This window comes from Suncus etruscus, chromosome 9 (assembly GCF_024139225.1).
Source record: "Suncus etruscus isolate mSunEtr1 chromosome 9, mSunEtr1.pri.cur, whole genome shotgun sequence".
Lineage (NCBI taxonomy): Eukaryota > Metazoa > Chordata > Mammalia > Eulipotyphla > Soricidae > Suncus > Suncus etruscus.
The window spans coordinates 64859692-64885692 of record NC_064856.1 but is presented as its reverse complement, the minus strand read 5'-3'; the positions used below and the strand labels follow the sequence as shown (position 1 = coordinate 64885692).

Genomic DNA, 26001 nt, shown 5'->3' with positions numbered 1-26001 from the left:
ATCCCTAAGTGCAGAGACAGGAGTAAGCTCTGAGTACCTCTTGATGTGACAATAAAACAAAAGAAATTAAATTTTAAGTGACTAGATGATGGAGAGAGACCTATGTATACACTCACTTTAAAAGAACAATTTTTCACACAGGTGTATAGAACATTTAACAATTCTAACTTGAACTTTCTAACCAATACATACATAGTAGATGAGTACTAACCCATTTTTTCAGGTGTGCTATAAGGATTAACTGGTATATAAATATAAAATGTGATCATTAAATAGTGGCTTGTGAAATAGCACTGTGAAAAGTTAAAAAAAATTTTTTTGTGATTATAGTTTTATGATGGTTGAAGAGGTTCTTTTGACGTTTTGGAGGGAAGAGTTTTGGATCACACCCACTGATGCTCTAGGGTTTTCCTGGTTCTGTTCTCAGTAATTATTCCTGATGGTGCTCAAGGGACCATATGGGATGACAGAGATCTGGTGGGCCCCATGTAAGACTTTTTTGCTAAACTATCACTCTGGCCTCAAGAGCCTTCTGACTTTTTACTTCTTACCTATAATGAATAGATAATATATTTTTCTCATAAATATTAAATGAAGTAACTTTAAAAAATCCAATGTTAAAGCTAATATTCAGTGAGAGTTCAGCAAATATTTAGTCATTATCTACCAGTTAATTTAGATAATGATGAAATGCGCAATGTGTTCAGTCTATAGATATGACAATGGTGCTGTCTTCTAGGAATTAATTATTAACTATCATCATTTATTGATCATTTACATGAGTTAGTTTGTATTACCATGACCTATAGTTATCATTATTATTACTACTTAAAAATTTGGAAACAAGTTTAGAAAAGTTAGATCCAATTTTTTTCTCTCATTTCTTCTTGTTTTGGGTCCTGTCTGAGAGTTTTAAGGAATAACTCCTGGTTATGCACTCAGGAATTACTCCTAGTAAGCTCTGGACCATAAGGGTTGACTCCAGCCCCTATATCCATTATTTTATTAACCAATAAATACAAGTAAATGGACTTAAAGGGATAACTGAATTCTTTTTTCAATCCCCTTTGTTCTATATTAAGAATAAAGTACAACATTCCATTTATGCAACACAGCTACTTGTTTGTAATATATACTTTACAAATGGAAGTTATAGATCACTCATTTTTAATTATTAGACATCACCATGAGATGTCATTGTTACTGTTGTATTTTATGGGCCACATTCAGCAGTACTCAGGGGTGACTCCTGGCTCTGATCTCAGAAATTACCTGGCAGTCTCTGGGAACCATATGGGATGCCAAGTTGGGCAAGGCAAATGCCCTACCTGCTATGACCAATTCAAGATGCCATTTTAGTAGCACCACTACTAAAGTGTAAGTTATAGGTACTATAACTAAAAAAAAGTGGAAGAACACTGAACATGTGTGCAACCCTCAGTACATATGTGTATGAGACCAATATGTGAAAAGTGCCTCCTTCGATGAACACATAGTTAAGTGTGTACTACAACTAAGTGTATCAAAACCCTTGGTCACTTGGGAAACTAAATGAAACACATTTCAACCTTGCAACAACAATAGCATCTCAAGGGGGGAGAGGATAAATATTTTTAAGTTCTATGGTTATATTTTAACATTGAAAATATATAATTCAAATATTAAAAATGTAAAAGCCTGTGGAAAATGAAAATATTAGAATTTTAAAATATAGATTTTTCAGGTGAATAAGGTATAAGCTGCATAATTCTTTAGTTGTTTGGGGGTCATACCCTATTGTGCTCAGGATTCACTCTGGGCTCTGTTCAGGGATAACTCTTGACTTTGTGCTCAGGGATTGCTTTTGATATTGCTCATAAGCAGTGCTGGGAATCAAACTAGGTCTAGCTGTATGCAGTGCAAGCACTTTAACCACTGTATGATCTTTCTAGCCCATAATTTTTAACATATGAAGGATAATAAAGAATATACACCAGAATACTAACAATAAGTAATTAGCTCTATCTAGATAGAATACAGATTTTCTCTTAAAATTTCTACTTACATCGTTTTCATATATTGAATATTAAGAATATTTAAGGACTTCCTGAAAAAAAAACCATAACAGAACACTTGAATTTAATAAGATTTTAATACTTACAAGGAATATCTCGATAGCCATTTTCTAATGCATGAAAATAATTCATAAATTGTAGAATAGGGATATTGAACAATTCCAATAGACCCGTGTCTTGAAATAAGGTATACATAACCTAAAATCAGTTAAAATAAAGTTCACCTTAAAAATCAGAGTTTTTTGTTGAAATTATTTTTGCATTTAAAAAAATAATGATGAATAAATTCTTTAATTGAATTACTGTGAGATACAGTTACAAAGTTCATGAATGAGGTTTAGTTATATAATTATATATGAAATTTTAATATAAGCATTTATAATATATCTTTGTAGTCTGTATTTAGGAATATTAACCATGTTTATATCTTTAAAGTTTCTGTAATGATATTTCAAAAACAAGGAAAAATACTACCCTCCAACCTTGAAAAACAAAGTTCACGATATCATGTACCTAGTGTAAAATTGTTCACTTGTTTAACTTTTGTGTATGCGTGCATATGTTTTTGGTACTAAGGTTTGAATCTAAGATGTCCTCATATATGCAGATACTGTATATATGAGCTATATCTCTGATCCTTCATTTTTATTAATGTATGAAAGGACACATGAGTTCTACTCTACTTCAACATATTAAAAACAAGTCATAACAATATCATTAAAGGGTGAGGATGTGCCTCAGTGATAAAGCATATAATTTGCATGCATGAGGTACTGGATTTAATCCCTAATACTACTGAAGAAAAATCTATCTATCACATTTTTGTTTTACAGACTTCAATGGAATGAAATTATGATACCCACATAATTTTTCACTACATTCATCTCATGAGCCATATTGGAGTTAATAGGACTAATATTTTGGGAGATTTTATTTTATTATGTTGTATGGACTCACTTAGGAGGAACTTAAGGTCTGGGTGGTAAATAAAAATATTTTTCCATGGTTCCGGCATGAAGTAAACAATCTGAATTTGTGTGAAGCATAAAGAAATTAGGGAAAACTAAATGAAACACATTTAAATCATGAAAACATGACCATCTTTTTTATTCTTTGTCTTACTGCTGAAAAAGTAAAAGTCATTTACTTGGCCTAACTTTAAATACAGTTAATATGATCAAAAATAATTTAAAAATTATTTTTAAAACATATTTTAAAAAAATGCATGTTTTTAATTTACTGGAAATTTCAACTGTGAAAAATAAACCAATGAATAATCAAAGTGTGCTTAAACCAATGCTATAGACCTTCAGGTTTTGCTTTTTATGATAATTCAAGAAAAATTTTATTTACAATATAAAGTAGCAATATAAACAAACCTGACTGAGGATCCTTCCTGACCTCTCTCCCATCTTCTGTACAAGTTCAAAAATTTGAAAATTCCAGTTGCTCATATTTTCTATTAATGAATCATAATCTTCTACTAAAATCATGTCCAGTGATACTTCCTGTTCAATCTTTTTTTGGGGGGAGGATAAAGAAAATCAAGCAACTTAACCTTCCCTTTATAAGGAGTATGAAAGTTATACATATAGAAAAAATTTAAAATCGAATATTAAAAATTATTTCTATGATCATCATTTGGAAATACTCTGTTCTTTTTTCTTCATAGACTAACCTATAAACAACTATAACATGCCTTGTTACACATCAAAAGACACTAATTTTTATTACTTCTCTAAAATACTTTTCAAAAACATAAGAACACCTAAAATTCATTGTTATTTTAGAAATTATAAATACCGAAGAATATAACATCTGTATATTGACATTTATTACTAAGATAACTCAAGAAATGGCTAATTTTCCCCTAAAGGTAAATTCTAAACTTTGCAAACAGAAATACTCTGTACAAAGATATGTCTTTTTTTTTACAATCAAATGAAAAATAATTATTCACTTTGCTTTTGGGAGCCACTCCTGGAAGAGCTCAAGGTTTATTCTCAGCATTTGTCTAAGGGATCAGTACTAGTGATGCTCAGGGTATGTGGTACTGCGGATCTAAGTGGATCTGTCATGTACAAAGGGTCCTAACTCTTCTACTCTCTCTTTAGCTTTTAACTCTGATTTATTTATTTATATGTTCATGAGGGTATTTTTTATCACAACAGGTGTCCAGGGCTTCTGGCTCTGTATTCAAGATACAGCTCCTGGTGGTGCTTGGGAAGTCTTATAGGGTGATGGAAATCAAACCCATATTGGCCTTTCCATAGCAAACAACCTACCTACTGTACTATCTTTCTGGCCCCTTTTTTGTTTTTAACAGTCCTAAACATTTCTCCCATGCAAATAACATGAATAAAATATCAGCAAAGATTAATAAATTCTATATAATTAAAATATTTTCATTAAAATATGTTGATTTAGGGACTGGGGAGACTAGTGCTTCAGGTAGGGTGCTTGCCTTGCACAGGACTGATTCAGGTTGGATCGTCGGCATCCCATCTAGTTCCCTGAGCACTGCCAGGAGTAATGCCTTCGTGCAGAATTAGAAGTTACACCCAGAGAGATAGCACAGCGGTGTTTGCCTTGCAAGCAGCCAATTCAGGACCAAAGGTGGTTGGGTCGAATCCCAGTGTCCCATATGGTCCCCCGTGCATGCCAGGAGCTATTTCTGAGCAGACAGCCAGGAGTAACCCCTGAGCAACGCTGGGTGTGGCCCAAAAACCAAAACAAAAAAAAAGTTACCCCTGAGGGGCCTGTGAGGTGGTGCTAGAAGTAAGGTGTCTGCCTTGCAAGCGCTAGCCAAGGAAGGACCGCAGTTCGATCCCCTGGTGTCCTATATGGTCCCCCCCCCCCAAGCCAGGGGCAAATTCTGAGCGCTTAGCCAGGAGTAACCCCTGAGCAACAAACGGATGTGGCCCGAAAAACCAAAAAAAAAAAAAAAAAAAAAGAAGTTACCCCTAAGCATTAAGTATTGGCAGGTGTGGCTCAAAAAAAGAAAAAAAAAAAAAGAAAAGAATGCTGAATTTATAATTACTGTTATTTTTTCCAAAACATTTTTCAAATTATCAGACAAATATAAGTGACAACTTTTCATAATTTTCATATTAATATATTTTCCTTTATTAGCAGATAAAGTAATTAAAATTTCTATTTAAATTTAATTACCTTCAAATCTTAAGATATTATGGTTTATATAACTATTGATACTAACTTAAAATTGAAGTTCTAATACCACATTTATCACCAGTATCAGCCCTCACCATTATCCCAAAATCCCTCCCACTGATTCAGAATTCTATTGACAACATCCAGATTTCTTGGAAGCAATTATTTTTCAAACCAAGGTGTTTTTATTCTTAAAAGTATTGAAACTAGTAATAACTGTATTTCATCCTAGCAAAATCGTATTGAAAGCTTATCTTTACATTTGGTTGCTGTTCATTCTGTGTGTCTTCTTTTAGGTCATTATCGCCTTCTAAAAATAATTTGCTGCAGTCTCCCTTCTCTATTTCCTCTTCTTGCTGACCTTCCATAAGGTTAAGTGATTCTTTTGAGAAAATGATGGCATCTTCATCACCTTTCCAAAAAAAAAAAAGATATAAAGTGATAAGTAAGAGTAAAATTTGACCTTCAAAGATAGTTTTATAAGAAAATAAAATTATGTTCATTAAAAACTAGTCAGGAAAATGAGCCCATATAGATGTTTGATTTATATTATTGAAGCCATTAAGTTGTATTTTACTATTCCATTTGGTCCAATACTTCATGTTCAGGCAACACAGAGAGTTGCTTGATGTAGCAGTTCTTCTTTTTAAATGATTTTATGTTTGAGTCTATAGTACCTTTCATGTGCGGTGACTCAGGTTTGATCCCCAGAATCCCATATGGTTCTCTGAACCTACCAGGAGTGATTCCTGATTGTAAAGCCAGAAGTAATCCCTAAGTGCCACAGGGTGTTGCCCAAAAAAACAAAACAAAACAGAAAAGGAATTTGATGTAAATAAATTTCAGCATTTGAAATTGAATTTGGGATTTGAGAACTCTATTCATAACTTAAGAATAAAGTATCCATTTTTTTCTTTCTAAATTACCAATTTTTTGTTTGTTTTGGGGGGACACATCTACTGGTTTTGTGCTTGGAAATCACTCCTAGCAGGCTTGGGGTGCTGGGCATCGAACCTGGAACAACTGCATGCAAGGCAAATGTCTTTCCCAATGTGCTATCACTTCCACTATCACATCAGTTATTTTTAATATTATGAATTGCAAATTCTTTTCTACAGGTGTTTTATCTTTCATAGGTCACTTGGAAAATGGAAGGCAACATTATTAATAGCTGGAGATCCATTTTTCATATGTAAAAGATTCCTATTCATTTTTATTTAAATAGCCTCTATATATAGCCAAAAAAATCAACAGTAAGATAAATACATTGGCACATGCTAACAGTAGAACACTACACAGCAAAGAAAATAAACTACAATCATATGTAAAAGTTGGTGAGTTTTAGAAATATGATATTCTGTTCCTCAAAAACTGTCCACAACATTGTTTCATTACACACACACAGATACACAAACACACACACAAACACACATTTGAAATGTATTCTTATCTCTCCTTAATGGAGCATTTTTTCCTTGATCTGGAATTTGGATAAACCACAGATTAATGTGTATGGCAGAGACATAGGTGGGATTAGGGAAGGGGAGAGAGAGAGAGAAAATATATATATACAACATAAGCAATATGTAGTTCTGTTTTTATTTTATTATTGGGCCGCATCTGTTGGTGCTCAGGGATCACTTTTGGATGTGGTTAGAGCACTACATTGGGTATAGAGGATTGAATCCAGGCTGGCTACATGCAAGTGACATACCATCTGTACTATATTGCTTTAGCCCCAGAAATGCTTTGTTTTGGGTTGAATCATTAACTGGAATTCCTTTTTGATAACAGTTGGCTGATGAAAGACCTTATATCTAGATGTTCTGATCAATATCTATAGACCAACAGTAATCCATCTTGAATATTCTTAATCAGTCCTTTAGGTAACTGGTTACACTTGCCAGTATGTGAGATATTACATGAATACCCTTAAGTGAAACTTCCAATTGATATCAATCTGAGAAATACTGAGAATAAGTTGTGATTGTTTTAAAAAGTTTATATAATCATTTATCTGCCTATAATCAACATATCATCACTGTCCATATCATCATGGGATTCTGTGGTTTTAAATTTTAATTTTAGTTGTAACTATTAGGACAATAGTTTTAAAATATCTAATCACCTTCAAAATTCCCTTTATAGTATTTACAGTCAGTCTCTTTTTTTTTGTTTGTTTTTGATTTTGAGCCACACCCAACAGCACTCAGAGGTTACTTCTGGCTCTGTGCTCAGAAATCACTCCTGGCAGGCTCAGGGAACATATGGGATGTCGGGGATAAAACCTGGGTCTGTCCTGGAATGGCTACATGCAATTCAAATGGCCTACCACTATACCGCTCCTGCCCCAGTCCCTATTGTTTTTAACTAAATATTGTTCCAATTCTCACTAAATTTTCCTTTTCTAAGATTTCATGTAATTGTATAGTTTAAACTTTTGAATCTGTATTCTTTCACCTACAATGTTTTGAACTTCATTGAAGCAGTAGTACATGTTAGAAGTTTATTCCTATAATTTTGAAACAATTCCACTGTATGGATACACATTGTATCATGTTGATGAGCATTTGGTCATTTTCAGTTATGTACTATCATGAATAGCGATCTCACTGATATTCACAAGCTGTCATTAAATGTCCGTATGTTTTCTATTGAGAAGATTCTTAGTGATGGTAGAGATTGATAGTAATTTTTTTTTCAAATATAGTTATACCAGGGGTAGAGCAGTAGCACAGCAGTCGGACATTTGCCTCGCACATGGCTTACCCAGGACAGACCCGGTACAATTCCCAGCATTCCATATGGTTCCCCAAGTCTGCCAGGAATGATTTCTGAGCACAGACCCAAGAGTAACCCCTGAGTGCCTCCAGGTATGACCCAAAAACTAAACAAAAGAAAAAAGAAAAAAAAACTATACATTTTACATTCTCACTAATACACAAGGGCTCAGATTTCTCTGCCTACTTGTCAATATTTGGTATATTTTCATTATTGCAATTCAAGTTAGAATATCATAATTTCTTACAATGATTAATGTGTATTTTCCTAATAACTAATAATTATCTACTATGCATAATACCCCTGAACCATTTATTCATAATTTCACCAAATATGTAAAACTTGTTTATAGACCTTTTTCTTTTCTGTGCTGGTGATAGAACACAGAGCCTCAGATAATTACCAATATTTCCTCCCAATATGTGGCCTGCCTTTTCTTTTTGGTATCTTTTGAAATACTGTAAAAATATTTTAAATATGGAAAAAACTAGTTATTTTTGTTTTGGGCCATACTCAGTTGTGATCAGGGCTTACTCCTAGCTCTGTGCTGGCTCAGAAATTACTTTCAGAATGGGCTCAGAAAACTATATGCAGCTTCTTATTTTCTGTACTATATCTCTGTCCCAAATTTGTTACTTTTATTCTCTCATGGATTGTTGGCTTTTTGGAGAGGTTTAAGGGGGACACATATGGCAGTGTTAGAAAACAATTTGGTGCCAGGAGAAGCTTCCTCTTTGTCCCTGAAATGTTTTTCTTGTATTGTAGTTAAGAATGCCTTCTCGGGGCTGGGCGGTGGCGCTAGAGGTAAGGTGCCTGCCTTGCCTGCGCTAGCCTAGGACGGACCGCGGTTCGATCCCCCAGTGTCCCATATGGTCCCCCAAGCCAGGAGCGACTTCTGAGCGCATAGCCAGGAGTAACCCCTGAGCGTCACCAGGTGTGGCCCAAAAACCAAAAAAAAAAAAAAAAAGAATGCCTTCTCACTCAAGATCACAAAAACTGTCTTCTGCAACTTCATAGTTTTAACACTTATACTTGGATTTTATGTTTTATTTTGACTTAAATTTGTGTGCATGGTGAGATAAGGGTTGGAAGTTATTTGGAAAGGAGATACTCAATTGTCGAGACTCATTTGTTGAGAAATCTATTGTGTGTATATATAGAAGGATGTACAGGGGCTCCATCCACTGAGATATGGAGTGGATGAGATCTCAGTGGATGGAGCTGTACATCTCTGTATCTCTGATCTATTAGTTTTCTTTCAATTCACCTTTGTTTTTATGTTTAAAAAAAAAAAACGGTGAAGGGACTGAAGCAATAATATAGCAAGTAGTGTGCTTGTCTTGTGTGTTGTTCACTTATACCCTAGCATTCCACTTGTTTCCAGAAGTCTCACCAGGAATGATACCTAAGCACACAGACAGGAATAAGCCCCAAGCACCACCAGGTGAGGCCCAAAGACAAAAAAGAATCAGTGAAGATTAATGCAAGAATTGACTTTAAGATTTGCAGTTCTGCTTCACTGATCTATAATTTCACCCTTTTACTAATTTTTATTTTTTGGTTTTTGGGACATTGCTGATGATCTGTGTGCCCTCCCGCTATACTATCACTCTCCCCGTAATATAATTCTTAATTACAGTGATTTTATAGTAAGTTTTTTTTAAGTCAGTCTGGGTCCATTCTCAAATGATTTATCCAGAATTTTTGGTGAGTTTAAGTCATTTTTATTTCTGTGTATGAAGATCAACTTGTTATTTTCTAAACAGAAAAAGCCTGAGAAACTTGATAAAGATTGCACTGAATTTATATGTTAATTTGGAGAATTACTTTATACAATAGGAATTTTTTTCAATCCATTATGAAATAACTATTTTGATTTTCTCTTCTTTTATTTTGTTTTGGTTTGGTTTGATATTTGGGCCAAAACCAGAGGCACTCAGAGGTTACTCCTGGCTCTGCACTCAGAAATTAATCCTGGAGGTGCTGAGAGGACTATATGGAATGCCAAGATTGAATCTGGGTTGGCTGTGTATTAGGCAAACATCCTATCCATTGTGCTATTTTTCCAGCCCCTGATTTTCTCTTCTTAACAATGTTTTTTCATATATAAGTCTCCCACATTTGTTCATTTTTCTAACTATGCTGTGATAATACTATGAATTAAAATATTTTCTTAATTTCATCTTAAAACAAAATTTTATTAATGTAGAAGTACCAATTGGTTTTACATATCACTCTTGTACCTTGTAACTCTAAAGCTTGTTTGTTTTAATAGTCGTGTGTATTAATTGAGACTGTCCATACAAAATGATCATTTAATCTTTGAATAGGAACAATTTTGATCTTTATTTCCTTTGCTTTCTAATTTTCCTGGGAAGAACTTTCAGCATTATGTTGAATAGATATGCTGAAAACAAACAAAAAAAAATCTTTATTTATTCTTGATCTTGGAGAAAAAAATCAGTTTTTCTCCATTAGGATGTTGTTTGCTGTGTGTTTTTCAAAGAAGTTTTTTTATTAAGATTGATGAACATAAATGAGTGTTGAAATTTTTCAGGGCTTTTTCTACACCTATTTAGATGATCCTGTGGGTTTTTTTTTTATCAATTTGCATTTAAATCTTAAATTACTAATTTCTGGGATAAATATGGCTTAGTCCTGGTGTCAACTGTTTTCATCTTACCCACATTCAGTTTGCTATTGTTTTGTTAAGGGTTTTATATCTATATACATAAGGGATAAGTTTTCTTCCTGCAGTTTTCTTTTGACTAAGGCATAAGGATAAGGCTATCTGATAGAATAAATTGGGACGTTTTCTTCTTGTGTTTTTGGGAAGTCTTTATAAAGGGTAGCTTTATTTTTAAACAGTCTTGGACAATATAAACTCAAAAAATAAACTATAGAATTGTGCACTTTATTAACATTAATTTTATGTATGTGAAAGGATTGATATAGTCTTTAATCCATAAAATGTGTTAAGATTATTTTGCTCCTGATAGAAAAAGGTAAGAGTAAACTAAATTCTATAGAAATAAAGTCTATCTTCATCAGGACAAACCTTATACAGCATCCTAAAGGGCTGCTCACTGCTTTTCTGTAAACAACAAATACACTTTCAATTTATTTTTAATAGTACCAATCACCAGTTTCACTGGTTTGTACTTCTATCACAATTCCAGATCACCTACTGGCAATTCCAGATCATCTACTGGCAATGTATATAATTCAGAGTCTAAATAATTTTTTTAAACTTGATTGATTGATTGATTGGTTTGGGGGCCACACCCAGTGGTGCTCAGGGGTCACTCCTGGCTCTGCTATCAGAAATTGCCCCAGCAGGCTGGGGGACCATATGGAATGCCAGTTCCCTCCCGGGTCTGCTGCATGCAAGGCAAACACCCTACAGCTGTGCTATCTCTCCTCTGGCCCCAACTCTGAATAATTTTATGAAACTATATATCCCATTATTTAATACCAGTCATAATATATTCATAAAAGCCGAATACTAGTCTCTGCTAAACACAGAATTTTTATTGCTATTGATTTATCTGGCTCTGCTGCTATTTTCAGAAATTCTGCTCTTTTTCAACTTATCTAGTCAATTATTACTTGATACTTGAGTTTTAGGGAATAAACTCAGATCTTAAACATTGTATGCAAAGCAAAAGCTCTAGATTTTGGCTATCTCCTTGGCCCTTGAGTAAAATTTTTTAAAGCAATTATACAACCATAACTTTATCATCTATAACATTTCTTCTTGGTGATATATTTTTTGCAGTGATAAACTTGACTAAATCTTTTTTTTAAATATTTTTATTATAGAATCAGGATTTAATTAGTTCTTCATAATACAGTTCAATAGATTTCTAGATATATTAAATGTATTAAATGTTCGTACACCAAACCCTCCACTAGTGTCCCCAATTTCCCATCCACCACCCTAGCTTGCCCCCATGCATACACAAACAATAAACAATTTTAAACAATATATGAAGTATAAGTATACTAAATTTTATTTATTTTATTATACTAAACTCAATATTAAAACAGCTCTACTTTGTACCATTAAAATAAATGAGCACAAACCCTTTGGTCTTACATAGTTCAGTATAAATTTTAATGATGATAAAATTAATTTCACTGTTTTATGAACTATAGTCATAATATATGTAAATTATGGTCATTTGTAGAAAACAATTTTACTCTTCAAAACAATTTCACCATCTAATATTTAAAACTGTCACTAAAAATCTTGTAAAGTGGTATATATATTAATATATATCAGAATACATGTATATATATTTATAACATTCTTCAATTTAAAGATGGGTTAGCCATATAAATTGGGGGGAGCAGACTGGCCCACACAAATGATGCCCAGGAGTTACTCCTTGCTCTGAACTCAGGAATTACTCCTGGTGGACTCAGGGGACCATTTTTGGTGTTGGGAATTGAACCCTGGTCAGTAACATGCAAGGCAAACACCCTAGTCACTGTATTATCATTCCATCCCCTCACTTATTTTTTTAAACAATGGAAGAAATCTCATATAATTCAGACACATACATTTTTTTTTAATCTCACCTGATTTTCCACTGTGGCAATCAGTACCAGATTCTGATTCAGACATTGAAACATATTTCAGTATTTGAAGTCCACAACTTTAAAAAATAAAACAGATAAGTATATACATATATATGTCATAAATGAGACAAAATAATTTTACATTTAGAAAATTTACAGTCGGAAAATTCGCTTAATTTGTGGGGCATTTTTGAAGGAGGGGGTTGTTCAGTCACATACAGCAGCCCTCAGGGTTTATTCCTGGCTCTTCACTAGATCACTCCTGGAAGGGCTTGGAGGACCATATTGAGAATCAAAGATTGAACCTGAGTTGGCAGCATGCAAGGCAAGCATCCTACCTAGTTTCCAACCCCAGAAAATCTTCTTAATTTTTAATCAAATTACCAACTGTAAGACATCCTTATGTTCTAATCTCTGTACTAATTTACTAGTTTTAGAATATATCTGTGTTCGTATATTTTAAAGTCAGTAATGAAGTCTTAGGTAAACAATATCACTGAAGCAGAAATGAAAACGCTGGTTTATGGTGCCCAAAACAGACTATAATAAAAAAAAACTATCATACATTATAATGGATAGAATATCATTTTATTTCAAATAGAGATCATGTAATTGGAAAATGAGTAAAACAAGAAAGGACTGATTTTAGAATAAAGGCTACTACACCAAATAAATGAAAAATATTTTGTGGCAGTGGTTACACTTGGAGTTTTGGGGGGTACAGTGTGGTACCCTGGGTCAAAGGTGGGAATCCCAATATGCTTTAGTCTCTGAGTACCTTCTTCTACCCAAAGAAGATATGGTCTTAATCCATCATCTATTTGCAATACAAATGAGAAAAGTAGTAATAATTTATTAAAATAACCTCTATTCTAAAACAAATAATCAAAATTAAGTAATCTACCTGTTACATAAATTATCAGAACTTCTAAATTGCTGATAAAAATCTGGTGAATTGGGTGAATTGCTCAGAGTTCTGTGTAAAGTAGCATTTGGCTTAGTTAGAAAATCAGCAATATCAGGAAATTCTATAGGTGATCGATTAGTTAGAGAACCAGGAGACAATGGTCCATGGCTGGGAGAATTCACAGGACTCAGGCTGGATAAGGCACCTTAAGTGAAAAGAGAAGACATGATAAATAAATAGATATTTATTATCTATGTTTATATAGATAAAAATTGTTTTTATTTGCAAAATAAGCAAGGAATGTATAGTTTAATGATAAAATAGATTTTTAGTTGAAGATACCCTCAATACATTTTAGGAGATTAAGCAGACTATAGATGATATACATTGATATGTCATCAGTGAATGTGGAATATATATTCTGTAAAGGATAGCACATACAGGTATAGGTAAATCTTTAGGCATGGGCAAAATGTCTGCAATTCAAGCTTTTCTGGAAATAACTTTTCTTTTGATTTATTCCAGAAATCTTTTCTTGTGCCTTGAATTAAAGTATTACATGCACATCTTTACTTTAACTTTATTTGGAAATAAAGATCCCATTAAAGTTGGAATCAGAAAAAAAAGCAGTTATTAAGGACTTAATAATATTGTGAGGAGGGGGCCACTGGTAAAGAGATTAATATTGAAACATTTTATGCTTGAAACCCAGTCATGAATAACTTTGAAGATTTACAACTAAATAATAATCGTATCCTCAGGCAAAACTAAGTATTTAGTAGAGTTGAGTAATGGTTAATTTTATGTTTCAACTAAACTATTTACTATAAAGTTATTTTAGAAGTAATTAGCTTTTAAATCTATGTAAATCGAGTAAAGCAGATTATCCTCCATAATGTGGGTTGGTTTTATCCAATTAGTTAAAGGCTAAGGAAAAAGACTGAGATTATGCAATGGAAGAAATTTTATCTTTCAGGGTACTTTAGAACACTAAACTACAAACAACTCCTACTAGAACTCAAGCCTCAAAGCTTTGTCTACAATTTTCTGATCAGCCAGCTATTCCTCAATATTTTATAAATCAATTTCTAGGTATCAAATAAATCTCTTTCCAATTTCTGCTTCCAGCCATATGCATCCTTGTATATATGCATACACACAGTTCCACTTTCTATAAAATCTGTTTATTTGGAGAAATCTAATATCATGTTTTACTATATTTAATCCTAACAATAATCCCATCATAGTATGTTGATTTTACATTTGAAGAAAAAATCAAAAGGAAGAAGAATACCAAGAAACTTCATTTATTTAATAGCATTTATCTTTCCAGCCCTACTACTGTTGTTATATCAGAGGCTCCCATATATTAGATGAATGGATTTTGTAAATAATCTTGCAAACAAGTTTAATATTTCAGAAGAGGAAAACAAGGGTCAGAAAGAAGAGTTCTGCTGGTCAAAATTGCAGTTCTAAGATAGTTATACTAACTGGAGTTGAAATACCACTTTTCAGCAATCTTCTATTAAGTGCCCACATTCTTAACAGACTAAGAAAAATAAAGATTAAATAATCTTAAAATAGGATTAGAGAGACAGAATAGCGGATATGGTGCCAGCCTTGCACACCGCTAGCCCATATTTGATCTCTGGCACTTCAATATGGTCCCATGAGTCCTGCCAGGAGTGATCCCTGAGCACAGAACTAGGAGTATTCCCTGAGCACAGTGAGGTATGGCCAAAAAATCTAAGTAAATAAATCTTAAAATAGGAATTATATAGAACATGGAAAAACTTTGAGGGGAGGGCTAAAAAAATAATAGTAATTACCCATATCTTAAGTCTATAAACTATGTCCTGGATTCACAAGTTCATAATCTCAGAAGAGCTGCAAGCCAAATCACTAAAACTCAGAGGTACATAGTTCTTCCAGCTAAAACCTTTGAGACACCTCGGAAGGGAGGTAGGCCAAGTCCCACAGCTCCATCAAGCACACCTGCACCCCAAGGCATCTGCCATGTAAGCAGTGGCCCAACTTCACAGCCTCACCATTAATCATGGAAGAGCTGCAAGCCAACCCAATACACTGAAACTTAAGGGCTCAGTTCTACAGATCTTGGAATTCTTGCAGCAACACCATTAAATTCTACAATGCTGACAGCACACCAAGTTAGATGGGAGAGTAGCATAGAAGCCAACTCAGCTCAGTAAACAGAAACAACACAAAAGGCTCAACTAGCAACTAACAGCTTAATAAACTCTCAAACAATAACTTTAATGGCCCCATCATGAGATACAACAATTTCCACAAATTTTCATTTCCTGAATATTTCTTGGTAATTCCACTACCATTTTATTGCAATAAACTATAAAATAAACGGGCTGGGTAGAAAGATGAAGACAATGGTGGAGGGAAGGTCACAAAGGTGGTGGGATTACTGTTGGAACGTTGAACGCTGGAAACATTCGATGTTTGAATGAACATCAAACCATTCTAAATTTACAGTATTTAAATAAAGTTTAAAAATGTTTTTATATAATCTTTTAAAAATACTAGCAGCACAAATTTTATACAATACAGATTTATATAACTCTTTAAACTGTGAAATATAACTCATGCACATACATGAAAGTTAAAACAAGAATGGTCTTCACTCAAAACATATTTAAAGCCAGAAATCCTGTTCTCTTATTTCCCTTCTTATTGAAGAAAAAAGTAAAGTTTTTAGTTTTATGCTTTTCCTTGGGAGAAGGGAATTGTCCACACCACCAGGCAGTGCTAAAGACTTGTTCCTGGCTCAGAAGTCACTCCTGGAGGGCAAGCACCCTATGCTGTACTATGGCTCCAACCTGTTTTTAAAACTTTTATTTGTAATGTATCTATGTATTGGTTAGCATATCCAGTTAATTTTGTCCTTTTAATTAAACTTTATAAATTGAAACAGACTCATGGGTTGGTTATTCCTGGCTATACACACAGGAATTACTTCTGGAAGTGTTCAGGGTGCCATATGGGATGCCAGGGATTATACCTGGGTCAGATGTGTACAAAACACACACCCTACCCACTGTATTCTTGCTCTGTCTCCTGGTATTTAGTTTTAATGAATTCCAGTTATCAATTTATTTCATTTTATTTTGTGTGTCATCTAAGAATACATTGCTCAATGCTCATTTTAGTCTTGATGCCATTTTGAGTTACCTTACAGTGTGCTTATAGACAGGACATGGGATTCTATAATTCATTGTTTATTTTGGTTCTCTGAATTCATTCTTTTTTCTATTTTTATCCAACTATCACAATATAATAAACCAACTATAATCATTTTTGTAATCAAGGTGTTTAAATAAAGATATTTAAAAAAAACTATGTAACCTTAAAATATATTAAGAATAAGGGAGGTTGAAGTGCAGCATACTAAAAAAAAAATAGCACTCCTGGGGTCAGAGTGATAATACAAGGGCAAAGGCACACACGTAACTTATTTGCAGCTAATCTTGGTTTATTCTCTTGATTTCATTTGGTGTGGTCCTAGAGACCCCCATCACTAAGGGGCCTAACAGTACTGAATCCACTAGGCCTTGTGGCTGAGAAATGCCTAAAGGAAAATTATTCCTGATATACTCTAGTCTGGAGTCCCTCCATCCCAGTTTTGGTTGTATAATTCTCTTCCTTTATCAGATTATCCTCTCATATTTCCTAAATTGAACTATTTCACTACAAAAAAAGAAATTAAATTTCTTCCCTCAATGAATGATCTTGGCATCCTCATTGAAAATCATTCTATGTAAAGTTTTATTTCTGAACTGTCAAGTCTAATCCAATTGACTTGGAATAACCTTATGCCAGTATTTGTATACCTTACTACCGTACTATCTTGATTATTGTAGTAGACAATACATTTTACAAGTGGTAAGTATGTATATTCTTTATATTTGGATTGAAGATTATTTACTGGTTCTGGCACTCTGGATTTCCACATGCATTCTCAATCATGAGCATAGATATTGTACTTCATTTTACTTGTTTTTTAATCTTTTCAATTAAGTTGTATTAATTATGTGCTGTTTTGCTAAATTATTCCTATTATATTCTTCTTGATGGAATATTTCTAGTTTCAGTGTTTCATTATTCATAGTTATACTGAAATGCAGTTTTAGTATGCAGAACTTATAGCCTACCACACTAATAAATGTGTTTATGTATATTATTCTTGATGGAATATTTCCTAGTTCCAGTGTTTCATTATTCATAGTTATTATACAGAAATACAGTTTTAGTATATAGAACTTATAGCCTACCACACTAATGTATATGTTTAAATAAGTTTCTTGGGCTACTACAAATATGTAATCATGTCACTGAAAATAGTTTTATAGTTTTCTTTTTACTGAACTGTCCCTAACTGATATTTTATAATAGTATTATCATAATTTCTAGTTCCTTCTATTCTCTTTTCTGTGTATTTGTGTGTGTGTGTCTGTGTGTGTGTTAGGGATTAAACCCAGGGCCTTGTCTGTGTAAATCATGCAGCTAACATAGAGCTGAATGTCATACTCAAATATTTCCAACTATGGTTTCATCTAATCCTTTAAATATATTTAAATAATAGATTTGAATTCATTTTCAAAGTCCAAATCTTAACCTCTGTAGAAAAATATTTTATTGACTACCTTTCTTTGTTACAGAAAAATTATTATTTTCTGGTATTTTTCTTAATTTTTGGTTAAAAACGGGTTTTATAAGTTTTATCTATTAACAATTTTAAAATAAGATCCTTGCCAACCCCAAAGTTTATGTTATATATTTGACTTTTTTCCTTGTTTTTAGTGACTTTTCTGAAATAAATATGTACATTCTGCTTTTGATTGAATCATTAGTTTTAATTTCTTCAAAAACTATTTATATTTGATTTTTTATAAACCAATTTTTGCTTTGTTTTATTTAGTTTTTGGGACACCCATTTGGCAGGGGTTACTCCTAGTTCTGCACTCAGAAGTTACTCCTGGTAGTGCTATGTGCTTGGAGGATCATACTGGGGATCAAACTCAGACTGCATGCAAGGTAAGTGCCCTACCCTATTTCTCTGTCTCCATAGCAAGTTAGTACTCAAACAACAGTGAATCAAGAGTTTTGTAAATGTCTTACTGATAAGTCTTATAAATAGGAATTTTAAAAGATATACCTTCTAATGTCTGACAGTTTGCAAGACAGCTTTAGCTTTCACTTCCTGCTTGTACAGGAAGGTCTTGAGTAAAAGGTCATCCAGAGAGGAGTAAACAGGGCCTTAGTCTTTCCCAGATCTTTTCTAGGCCTGAACACAGCCTTGTACATGTGCTTAGTCTAGTACAATGTTTCTCAACTGGGGGCCTTATGGACTCACAACATATTCCAAGGAGCCAGGTGAAAAAAGTATAAATGAGAAGCCACAGTACAGAAAGGAGGCCACAGTTAAAAAAAAAAAAAAGTTAAGGAGCTCCCCAGGAAATGTCAGATATTTCCAAAGTTCCTGAGGTCATTCAGTATTCAGGATTTCCTTTTAAACTCTCAGTCAGCTTTTGCCTGCTTAAGTCACAATTTTGACTGGCATAGAATTTGGATTTTTTGTTTTGTTTTGTTTGTGTGTGTTTTGGAGACCTGGGTTCTGAGTCAAATTAAATACCCACATCACCCTGGGAAGAGTTTTCTTTTCCCAAGGAGGAGCTCTAAGTCTGAAGAAAATATTTTCTGTATTTTCAGTATACAGCTTTTAATGGAATTCCATGAGGTCAGACTTCTTATGGCTGCAAAGCCACTTTCTTTGCTTTGCACGCTGAATTGAGCAAAGAAATAGGAAAGGAACTGCCCTAAAAGTGAAGCATAACAAAAGCTGCTGTTTTACTGAGTTTGGCCCATTGGTTTCTCTGGTATAAAATGGCTTTTATATCTCTTTTGTTAATTTCCAGAAATTTTAAATAGTTAAGTTGGTTTTGCCTCAATTTTTGTTGTTTTAATATTGGAGTAATTTCATTGAAATTTCTTACAATTTCAGGGGTGATCTCTAATATGATTTTATTCCTTTGAATTTATTAAAACTTGGTTTATCTTCCAATAAGGGGTAGATTACAATAAATCTTACATGACTTTAGGAAAATTATGAGTCTTGCAATGGCTGTGGTAAGTGTTTAAAGCTTCCTTGTATTTATACTAATATTTTTGCTCTACTTATTCTACTAGTTAAGAGTGGTAAGTTAATATACATACATATTTAGTTCATTTTATAATAAATTCTGAGATTAAACTTCTGGTTTCTGATGTATGAAGTGAGAATACACCCTGTAAAATATATTTACTTGAGTCTTGTCTGTCTGGCAGTTTTTGCTTTGGGGCCAAGTGGTGCCAGAAGTTTGGTGGGCTCCCAAACTTCTTGGCTGACCATTAGTTCTAAGCAATGGCTTGAGGATGCTCTGCTGCATGGGCCCTATGGTGCCAAGATTATATGGGCCAGCCCTGTGGTGATGGGGGCCCTCTAGAGTTGCACTTACCAGTGCTCGGGTTGTTCCCTGAGCAGTATACTAAATCTTGGCCCTTGTCTGAAAATTTCTGTATTGACAATTATTTAATAGACACTACATTTTGTATAATATACTGTAATGACTGTAGTCAGATAATTGCCTTCTCACATTTAATGTATTAAGTACCATCTTGATGCTCTTATTCATTCTGTTTTTTTTTAATTAATCTATTCTTGACTCTTTTGAGTTATTCACTATCTTATATCAGGTCATTTTACCTTCTATATTAACTTTTTCTGTTAAATAACTTTCTATAACGCTATTTTATTCCTTGGATATTATATGTATCTTTGAAGTACTAATTTTTCTTAAGTTAGAATTTTGTATTATTTTACAATCATTGCTAGGGCGTTACCAGTTTAGATCCAATACACTTTTTCATCCTTTATTTTTGCCATGAATTTCACTTCTTCCCACACTTCCTTATTTTTCTGGAAGTAACAATTGCAATATAACATTATGTAAGCTTCAGGAATGCATATGAAGATGAACATACACAGAAGTCCAGTACTGTCCTTCACTATTTTCCCCTTTGTCCTGATTTACCAACCCTTTCTCTTCCTCTCTGGTAACCACTAAATGGTCTTAGAGTCCAAATTTTTCTTTTATCTATATAAATTAATCATGCTATAAGGAAATTCATTAATAATTTATTAATAATTCATATTCTTCATGTTCATCCACTGATTTAGGCTTTTCAATGTTTTTTCTTTCATTCTGTAGTTCCAAAATCACTTCCTTTACAAACTCATTGTAATGGAAATCTACTACTAATTAACTAATTTTTATATAACAATAAATTTAATCAGCTTTTGGGGTTATTTTTGTTTGCTTTTATGGGGGGGTTTTGGGGGGTCACATCTGGCAGCACTCGGGGGTTTCTCCTGGCTCTATGCTCAGAAATTGCTCCTGGCAGGCTTGGGGGACCATATGGGATGCCAGGATTCGAACCACCATTCTTCTGCATGCAAGGCAAATGCCCCACCTCCTAGCTATCTTTCCGGCCCCCTAATCAGTTCTAGTTTTATGAAAAAATACTTTTACCTCATTATAGGTTTTAAAGTACATTCTTGGTGAATGTGCTTTTAGTAGATTATTCTATGACACTTAACCTGTTTAATGTTAAGAGTTTCCTAAATGTTTGATTTGGTGTCTGACCTGAAGTTAGAAAATTCTCCATCATTATTGTTTCAGATATTTTTCCATTTTTCTTTCTTTTTTCTTTTATTTATTCCCAATGTGCTGTTTACCTTCTTATAATTGTTCCATAACAATGGAATATTCTATTCTGTTTTCTTCAGTCTTTGTTCGTTGGTTTTTATTTTGAGAAATCCTGTTGACATACCCTCTATTTAGGTCAGATTCTTTCCTTATCTATGTGCATTTCAGCCTCTAATTAGTCATATCATTCTTTGCTACAATGCTTGTTGATCATTAGCATTTGTTTCCTTTTTTTCTTCAGATTTTCCAACTATTTAAATTGCCTATCTTACACACTATTTTATCTATTAGGATCTTCCAATATTCTTTTTTTTTATCTATTTTGTTTTGGAACAACACTCAGCAATGCTCAAGGTTTACTCCTACCACTGTGCTCAGGGATGACCTTTGGTTGTGCTTGGAAGATCATATGTGTTATAAAAGATTGAAACAGTGATGACCACAACAAGGTATTTTTTATTTTGGGACTACACCTAGTGACGCTCAGGGGCTACTCCTGGCTATGCGTTCAAAACTCACTCTTGGGTTGGGGGACCATATGGGACACCGGGGAGATCAAACTGCAGTCCATCCTGGGTCAGCCACATGCATCGTTCCAGCCCCACCATATTATTTTTGAGATGATGGGGAATATCTGACAGTGCTCATGGGCTATTCTTGCCTTTCTCCTCAAATATCCTTGGCAGTGCTCAAAGGACTGCTTGATATGAAGGAGATTTGAACCAGGACTGTGGTCACCACAGCAAGACAAGTGCACCATCTTTTTCTCTGGCCCAACCATATGATTTTTGTTTGGGGTAGTTCAAAGCTCTTATTTTTAATTTTATATTTTTTAGTTTTTAAATTGTATGTAAAATATTGTATTCAGTTGGATTTTGTGACAATATTTCATTGTCACAGTTTAATATCAGAAAGCAGACATTTAAATGCAAAATACTGATGGTTTTCTACTCTTAATGTGTTGAACCAATATTTTCATCATAAAAGTTTTAAGTGTCTTTTAAAGAAAATTCTGTTACAATGACTTTTTACTAGTAAATAATCTGGGTTCTTTCCTACACTCATAAAAGTTTTTCTCTATAATCATTAACTTATTAAAGATAAGGTAACAATCTCTTCTAAGGATATTTTCATGGTTTTGTATATGAATCTATATATCTGTTCATGTTAGTTAAATACATTTACCTCTGAGTCTGTAGTGGCTAACAAAGTACAGGTTGCATGAAGATGTTCAAGATATTTACCAGTTCAATTCACAATTAATCAACTCATAGTTAACACAAATTTCTTAATCAATTTAACTTCACATCAAATGATATTTAAATTAGCTCTAAGTTGTAAAGACAAAAATCTGAACTACCTATACATTTCCCACATTTAAATCACAAAGAATGATTTCTTACCAGCTCTTCTTAGACCTATGTGGTGAGATAGAGATATAGAAGATGACCTTTGCTTTGGGATTGTCATCAGACTTGAACTTAGAGGTCCATTTACATAGCATCCTTGACTAAAAGAAAAAAATAACATGAACATTTTAAAACCATGGGAAACTTCTTTTTTTTCTTTTTTTGTCTTTCACGGTCCTTAAATTAGCAAATATCTGCTTCTGCATTCAGAGTTTAAACATTTATCTAAAAGCAGGAGTCAGAACACTCTGTAAAAAACCAAATAGTGATACATAAAAAGCAATTTAAGATTATATATTTAAAAGTTTTAAGTTCTTATTTTTACTTTTCTAAAGAACAGATTTTTTTTATCTGTACCAGTTTATTTTTATTTAAATATTTTGGGGGCAACACCCAAAAGTGCACAGGGTTACTCATGGATCTGCACTCACTTGTGGTTCCAGGGGTCAAACCCAGATCAGCTGCTTGCAAGGCAAGTGCCCTTCTTCCTGTACTACCTCTTCAACCCACACCCCTTTCTAGAAATCAAATGTGTTCTCTATCTCCATAACAGAGATGAACAAAGTATTATACAATGAAAACATAAAAGCAGTTGATGACTATTTGAGTAAAACTTATTGACATTAACAATTTAAACAATAGCAGAACTGGTTCATCAATAATCTTAAATACTCTATATAATTTATCATGTTAGCCATATGTGCAACAATTGTTGTTCATATTGTACAGAAAAAAAGACCTAAGGTTTCAAGGGGTTAAGAAAATTTATAGTGACAGAATTGAAATTCCAATTCATCTTTTTGTTGTGTGTGTGTGTGTTTTTAATTTTGGGCCATACCAGGCATTCATTACTCCTGGCTTTGTACTCAGGAATCACTCTTGGCACTGCTCAAAGAACCATATGGGATACCAGCAACTAAACTCAGATCAGATATGTGCAATTAAAGTACCCTACTTACTGTACTATCTCTCCAGACTAAAATTCCAATTTATCTTAATTCTCAAGTTAATGCTGTGTCTACAGAAGCAATTGTGAGTTTTTGTGTGATATTTTCATCTATAAAAAGTGTCATTTAGAATAGAACAAAAGACTTATAAAATAACATTTCTAGTCTTTAGGTTCCATGTTTTTTGTTAGGACAGTAGTAATGATTTGTTGACTAGCAAAAGGAGCCCATATACAGATAATATTATACATTAAACACAGAATCTAGTAATGCTCAGTAATTCTTTATATTTGAGTATTGATCATCTATGTATGGAACTAGGAGACTGTGGAAGCAAAAGATCAGCAGTTCAGTATCCAAAGAGAAAACTGTAGAGTTATCAAAGTCTTCTTTCTGATTAATACTGAAAACAGTGATAGATTTCTTTTTCAGAACAGGCCTAATGTGAATAACATATCATTTCCGGGTATTTGCTACACATGTATTTATCTTCAATGATCTTTTTTTTTTAATTTTTGGGCCACACCGGTGACGCTCGGGGGTTACTCCTGGCTATGTGCTCAGAAATCGCTCTTGGTTTGGGGGATCTTATGGGGTGCCGGGGATTGAACCACTATCTGTCCTAGCCTAGCACAGGCAAGGCAGATGCCTTACTACTTGCGCCACAGCTCCGGCCCCTCAGTGATCCATTTTAATGTAATGCCAAACACAAGAATCAAGCCGTCCTCAGTAAATAAAAATTGTCATAAGAGACAAAAAGAATTAAGGAAATTTAAAAGTGAAATTTAACTTTTCTTGGAAAAACAACAGAGACAAACTTTAGGGTATTAATTATTCTTAAGAAGTGACCTCAGGGCAGGAGGGAAACTAGGGACATTGGTGGCAGGAAATATACACTGGTGAAGGAATGGGTGTTGAACATTGTATGACTAAAACTCAATCATGAACAAGTTTGTAACTATCTCATGAAAACTCAATTTAAAAAAAGTTTTAAAAAAGAAATGACTTGAAAGTGAAAGTCTTTAAAGACATTCAGAAATGGGTCTCTAAAATATATAATGGCTGGAAATATGCTTTACGTATGTATGCTGATTTAATTCCAGCTACCATATGTTTCCCTAAGCACCATCGAACCTGGGTTGACTTTGTGCAAGGGTAGCACTCTACCCACTGAACTATAACTCTGGCCTAAGAATAACTCTTTTTTGTTATTATTGTTTTTATTTTCTATGAATTCCTCTTAACAAGGTATGATAAGGTCTGTACTGTTTCTCCAGATAATGCAAAAAATGATTTAATGTTTTATATGTTAAAGCAGACAGGGCAGATTTCCTTCTGCTTGAAAGCCACCCTTCCTGACTGATACCAGCCCTCTCAGCAGACCCATATTAACACCGCAAAATATGGGACAAAGTTGTTTTTCACCTACATAACACACTTAAATCCTCCTGCTCTGAATCCACGGGGTCTCACTCTAGAGTCTTGGCTCTGCTAAGCTCCTAACCGATAGAATTTGTGATCTCTCTCCACCCATTCGGAACCAAATCCTTCACTGTCAGAGCTTTGTCATATGGCAGTGGCAATGGGTAGAAATCAACAGAGACATAAACAGAAACCAGATAGAGTGGACGGCATGTTCACACCAACTGGAATTTAAAGTTCCACACATAGGACACAGGAAACATTAGGAATAATGAAAAACAAAAGAATTCATCAGCTTTAGCAAATAGGGACAGAAGTCTCAGTGACTCAAGTTTATGAAAACTCTCATCATTGCTTGAGAATAACCTCATAAAACAGTCTTCTCAGTGGTAACTAAAATGAGAAAAACATTAAATGCAATGTTTATTTATCTTGAAGAAAAATGTATGCAAGACATTAAAAGAACTCATTCAGAGCCAGAGAGATAAGATAGTACAATGGGTAAGGCATTTGCCTTGCACACAACTGACCCACATTCTATCCCTCACACCCAATTTAGCCTCCTCCCACCTGATCCCACCTGGAATGATCTTTGAATGCAGAGCCAGGAGTATGCACTGAGCACCATCAGGTATGGCCTTAAGACAAAATAACTCAAGTAGAAGTGAAAAAACTATCGAATATAGTAGCAAGTCATAACAACAGAAAATCAAAACTGTATTCTGAAGACAAAGTAGAAGATGAAATCATCAAAAGAGAAGTGGTAAGTGAATGGAGCTATAAAAAATGGAGCTATAAAGAAATTTTAAAATCTTTAATAGACAATAACAAGAGGAATGATCTGTGCACTGGAATATCAGAAGAAAGGAAAAGAGAAAGGGGAAGAGAAATAACTAAGACCTTCCCTAAACTGAGGAGGGAGACTTGTGACAGATCCAGGAGACTCATAGA

The 26001-nt window shown here is 33.8% G+C and overlaps 1 protein-coding gene across 1 annotated transcript in view; it reads right to left on the bottom strand.

Moving 5' to 3' along the window:
• The window catches only part of PDE3B (phosphodiesterase 3B), a 136275-nt gene that overhangs the window by 22755 nt on the left and 87519 nt on the right, over positions 1 to 26001 (bottom strand). Inside the window, exons 5-10 of the mRNA XM_049780993.1 lie at positions 22676 to 22782; positions 13495 to 13702; positions 12591 to 12667; positions 5486 to 5637; positions 3434 to 3571; positions 2141 to 2252 (exon numbers count right to left, since the gene is read on the bottom strand). Of these exons, the coding sequence (XP_049636950.1) occupies positions 2141 to 2252; positions 3434 to 3571; positions 5486 to 5637; positions 12591 to 12667; positions 13495 to 13702; positions 22676 to 22782 (794 nt within the window). The remainder of the gene's footprint in view (positions 1 to 2140; positions 2253 to 3433; positions 3572 to 5485; positions 5638 to 12590; positions 12668 to 13494; positions 13703 to 22675; positions 22783 to 26001) is intronic.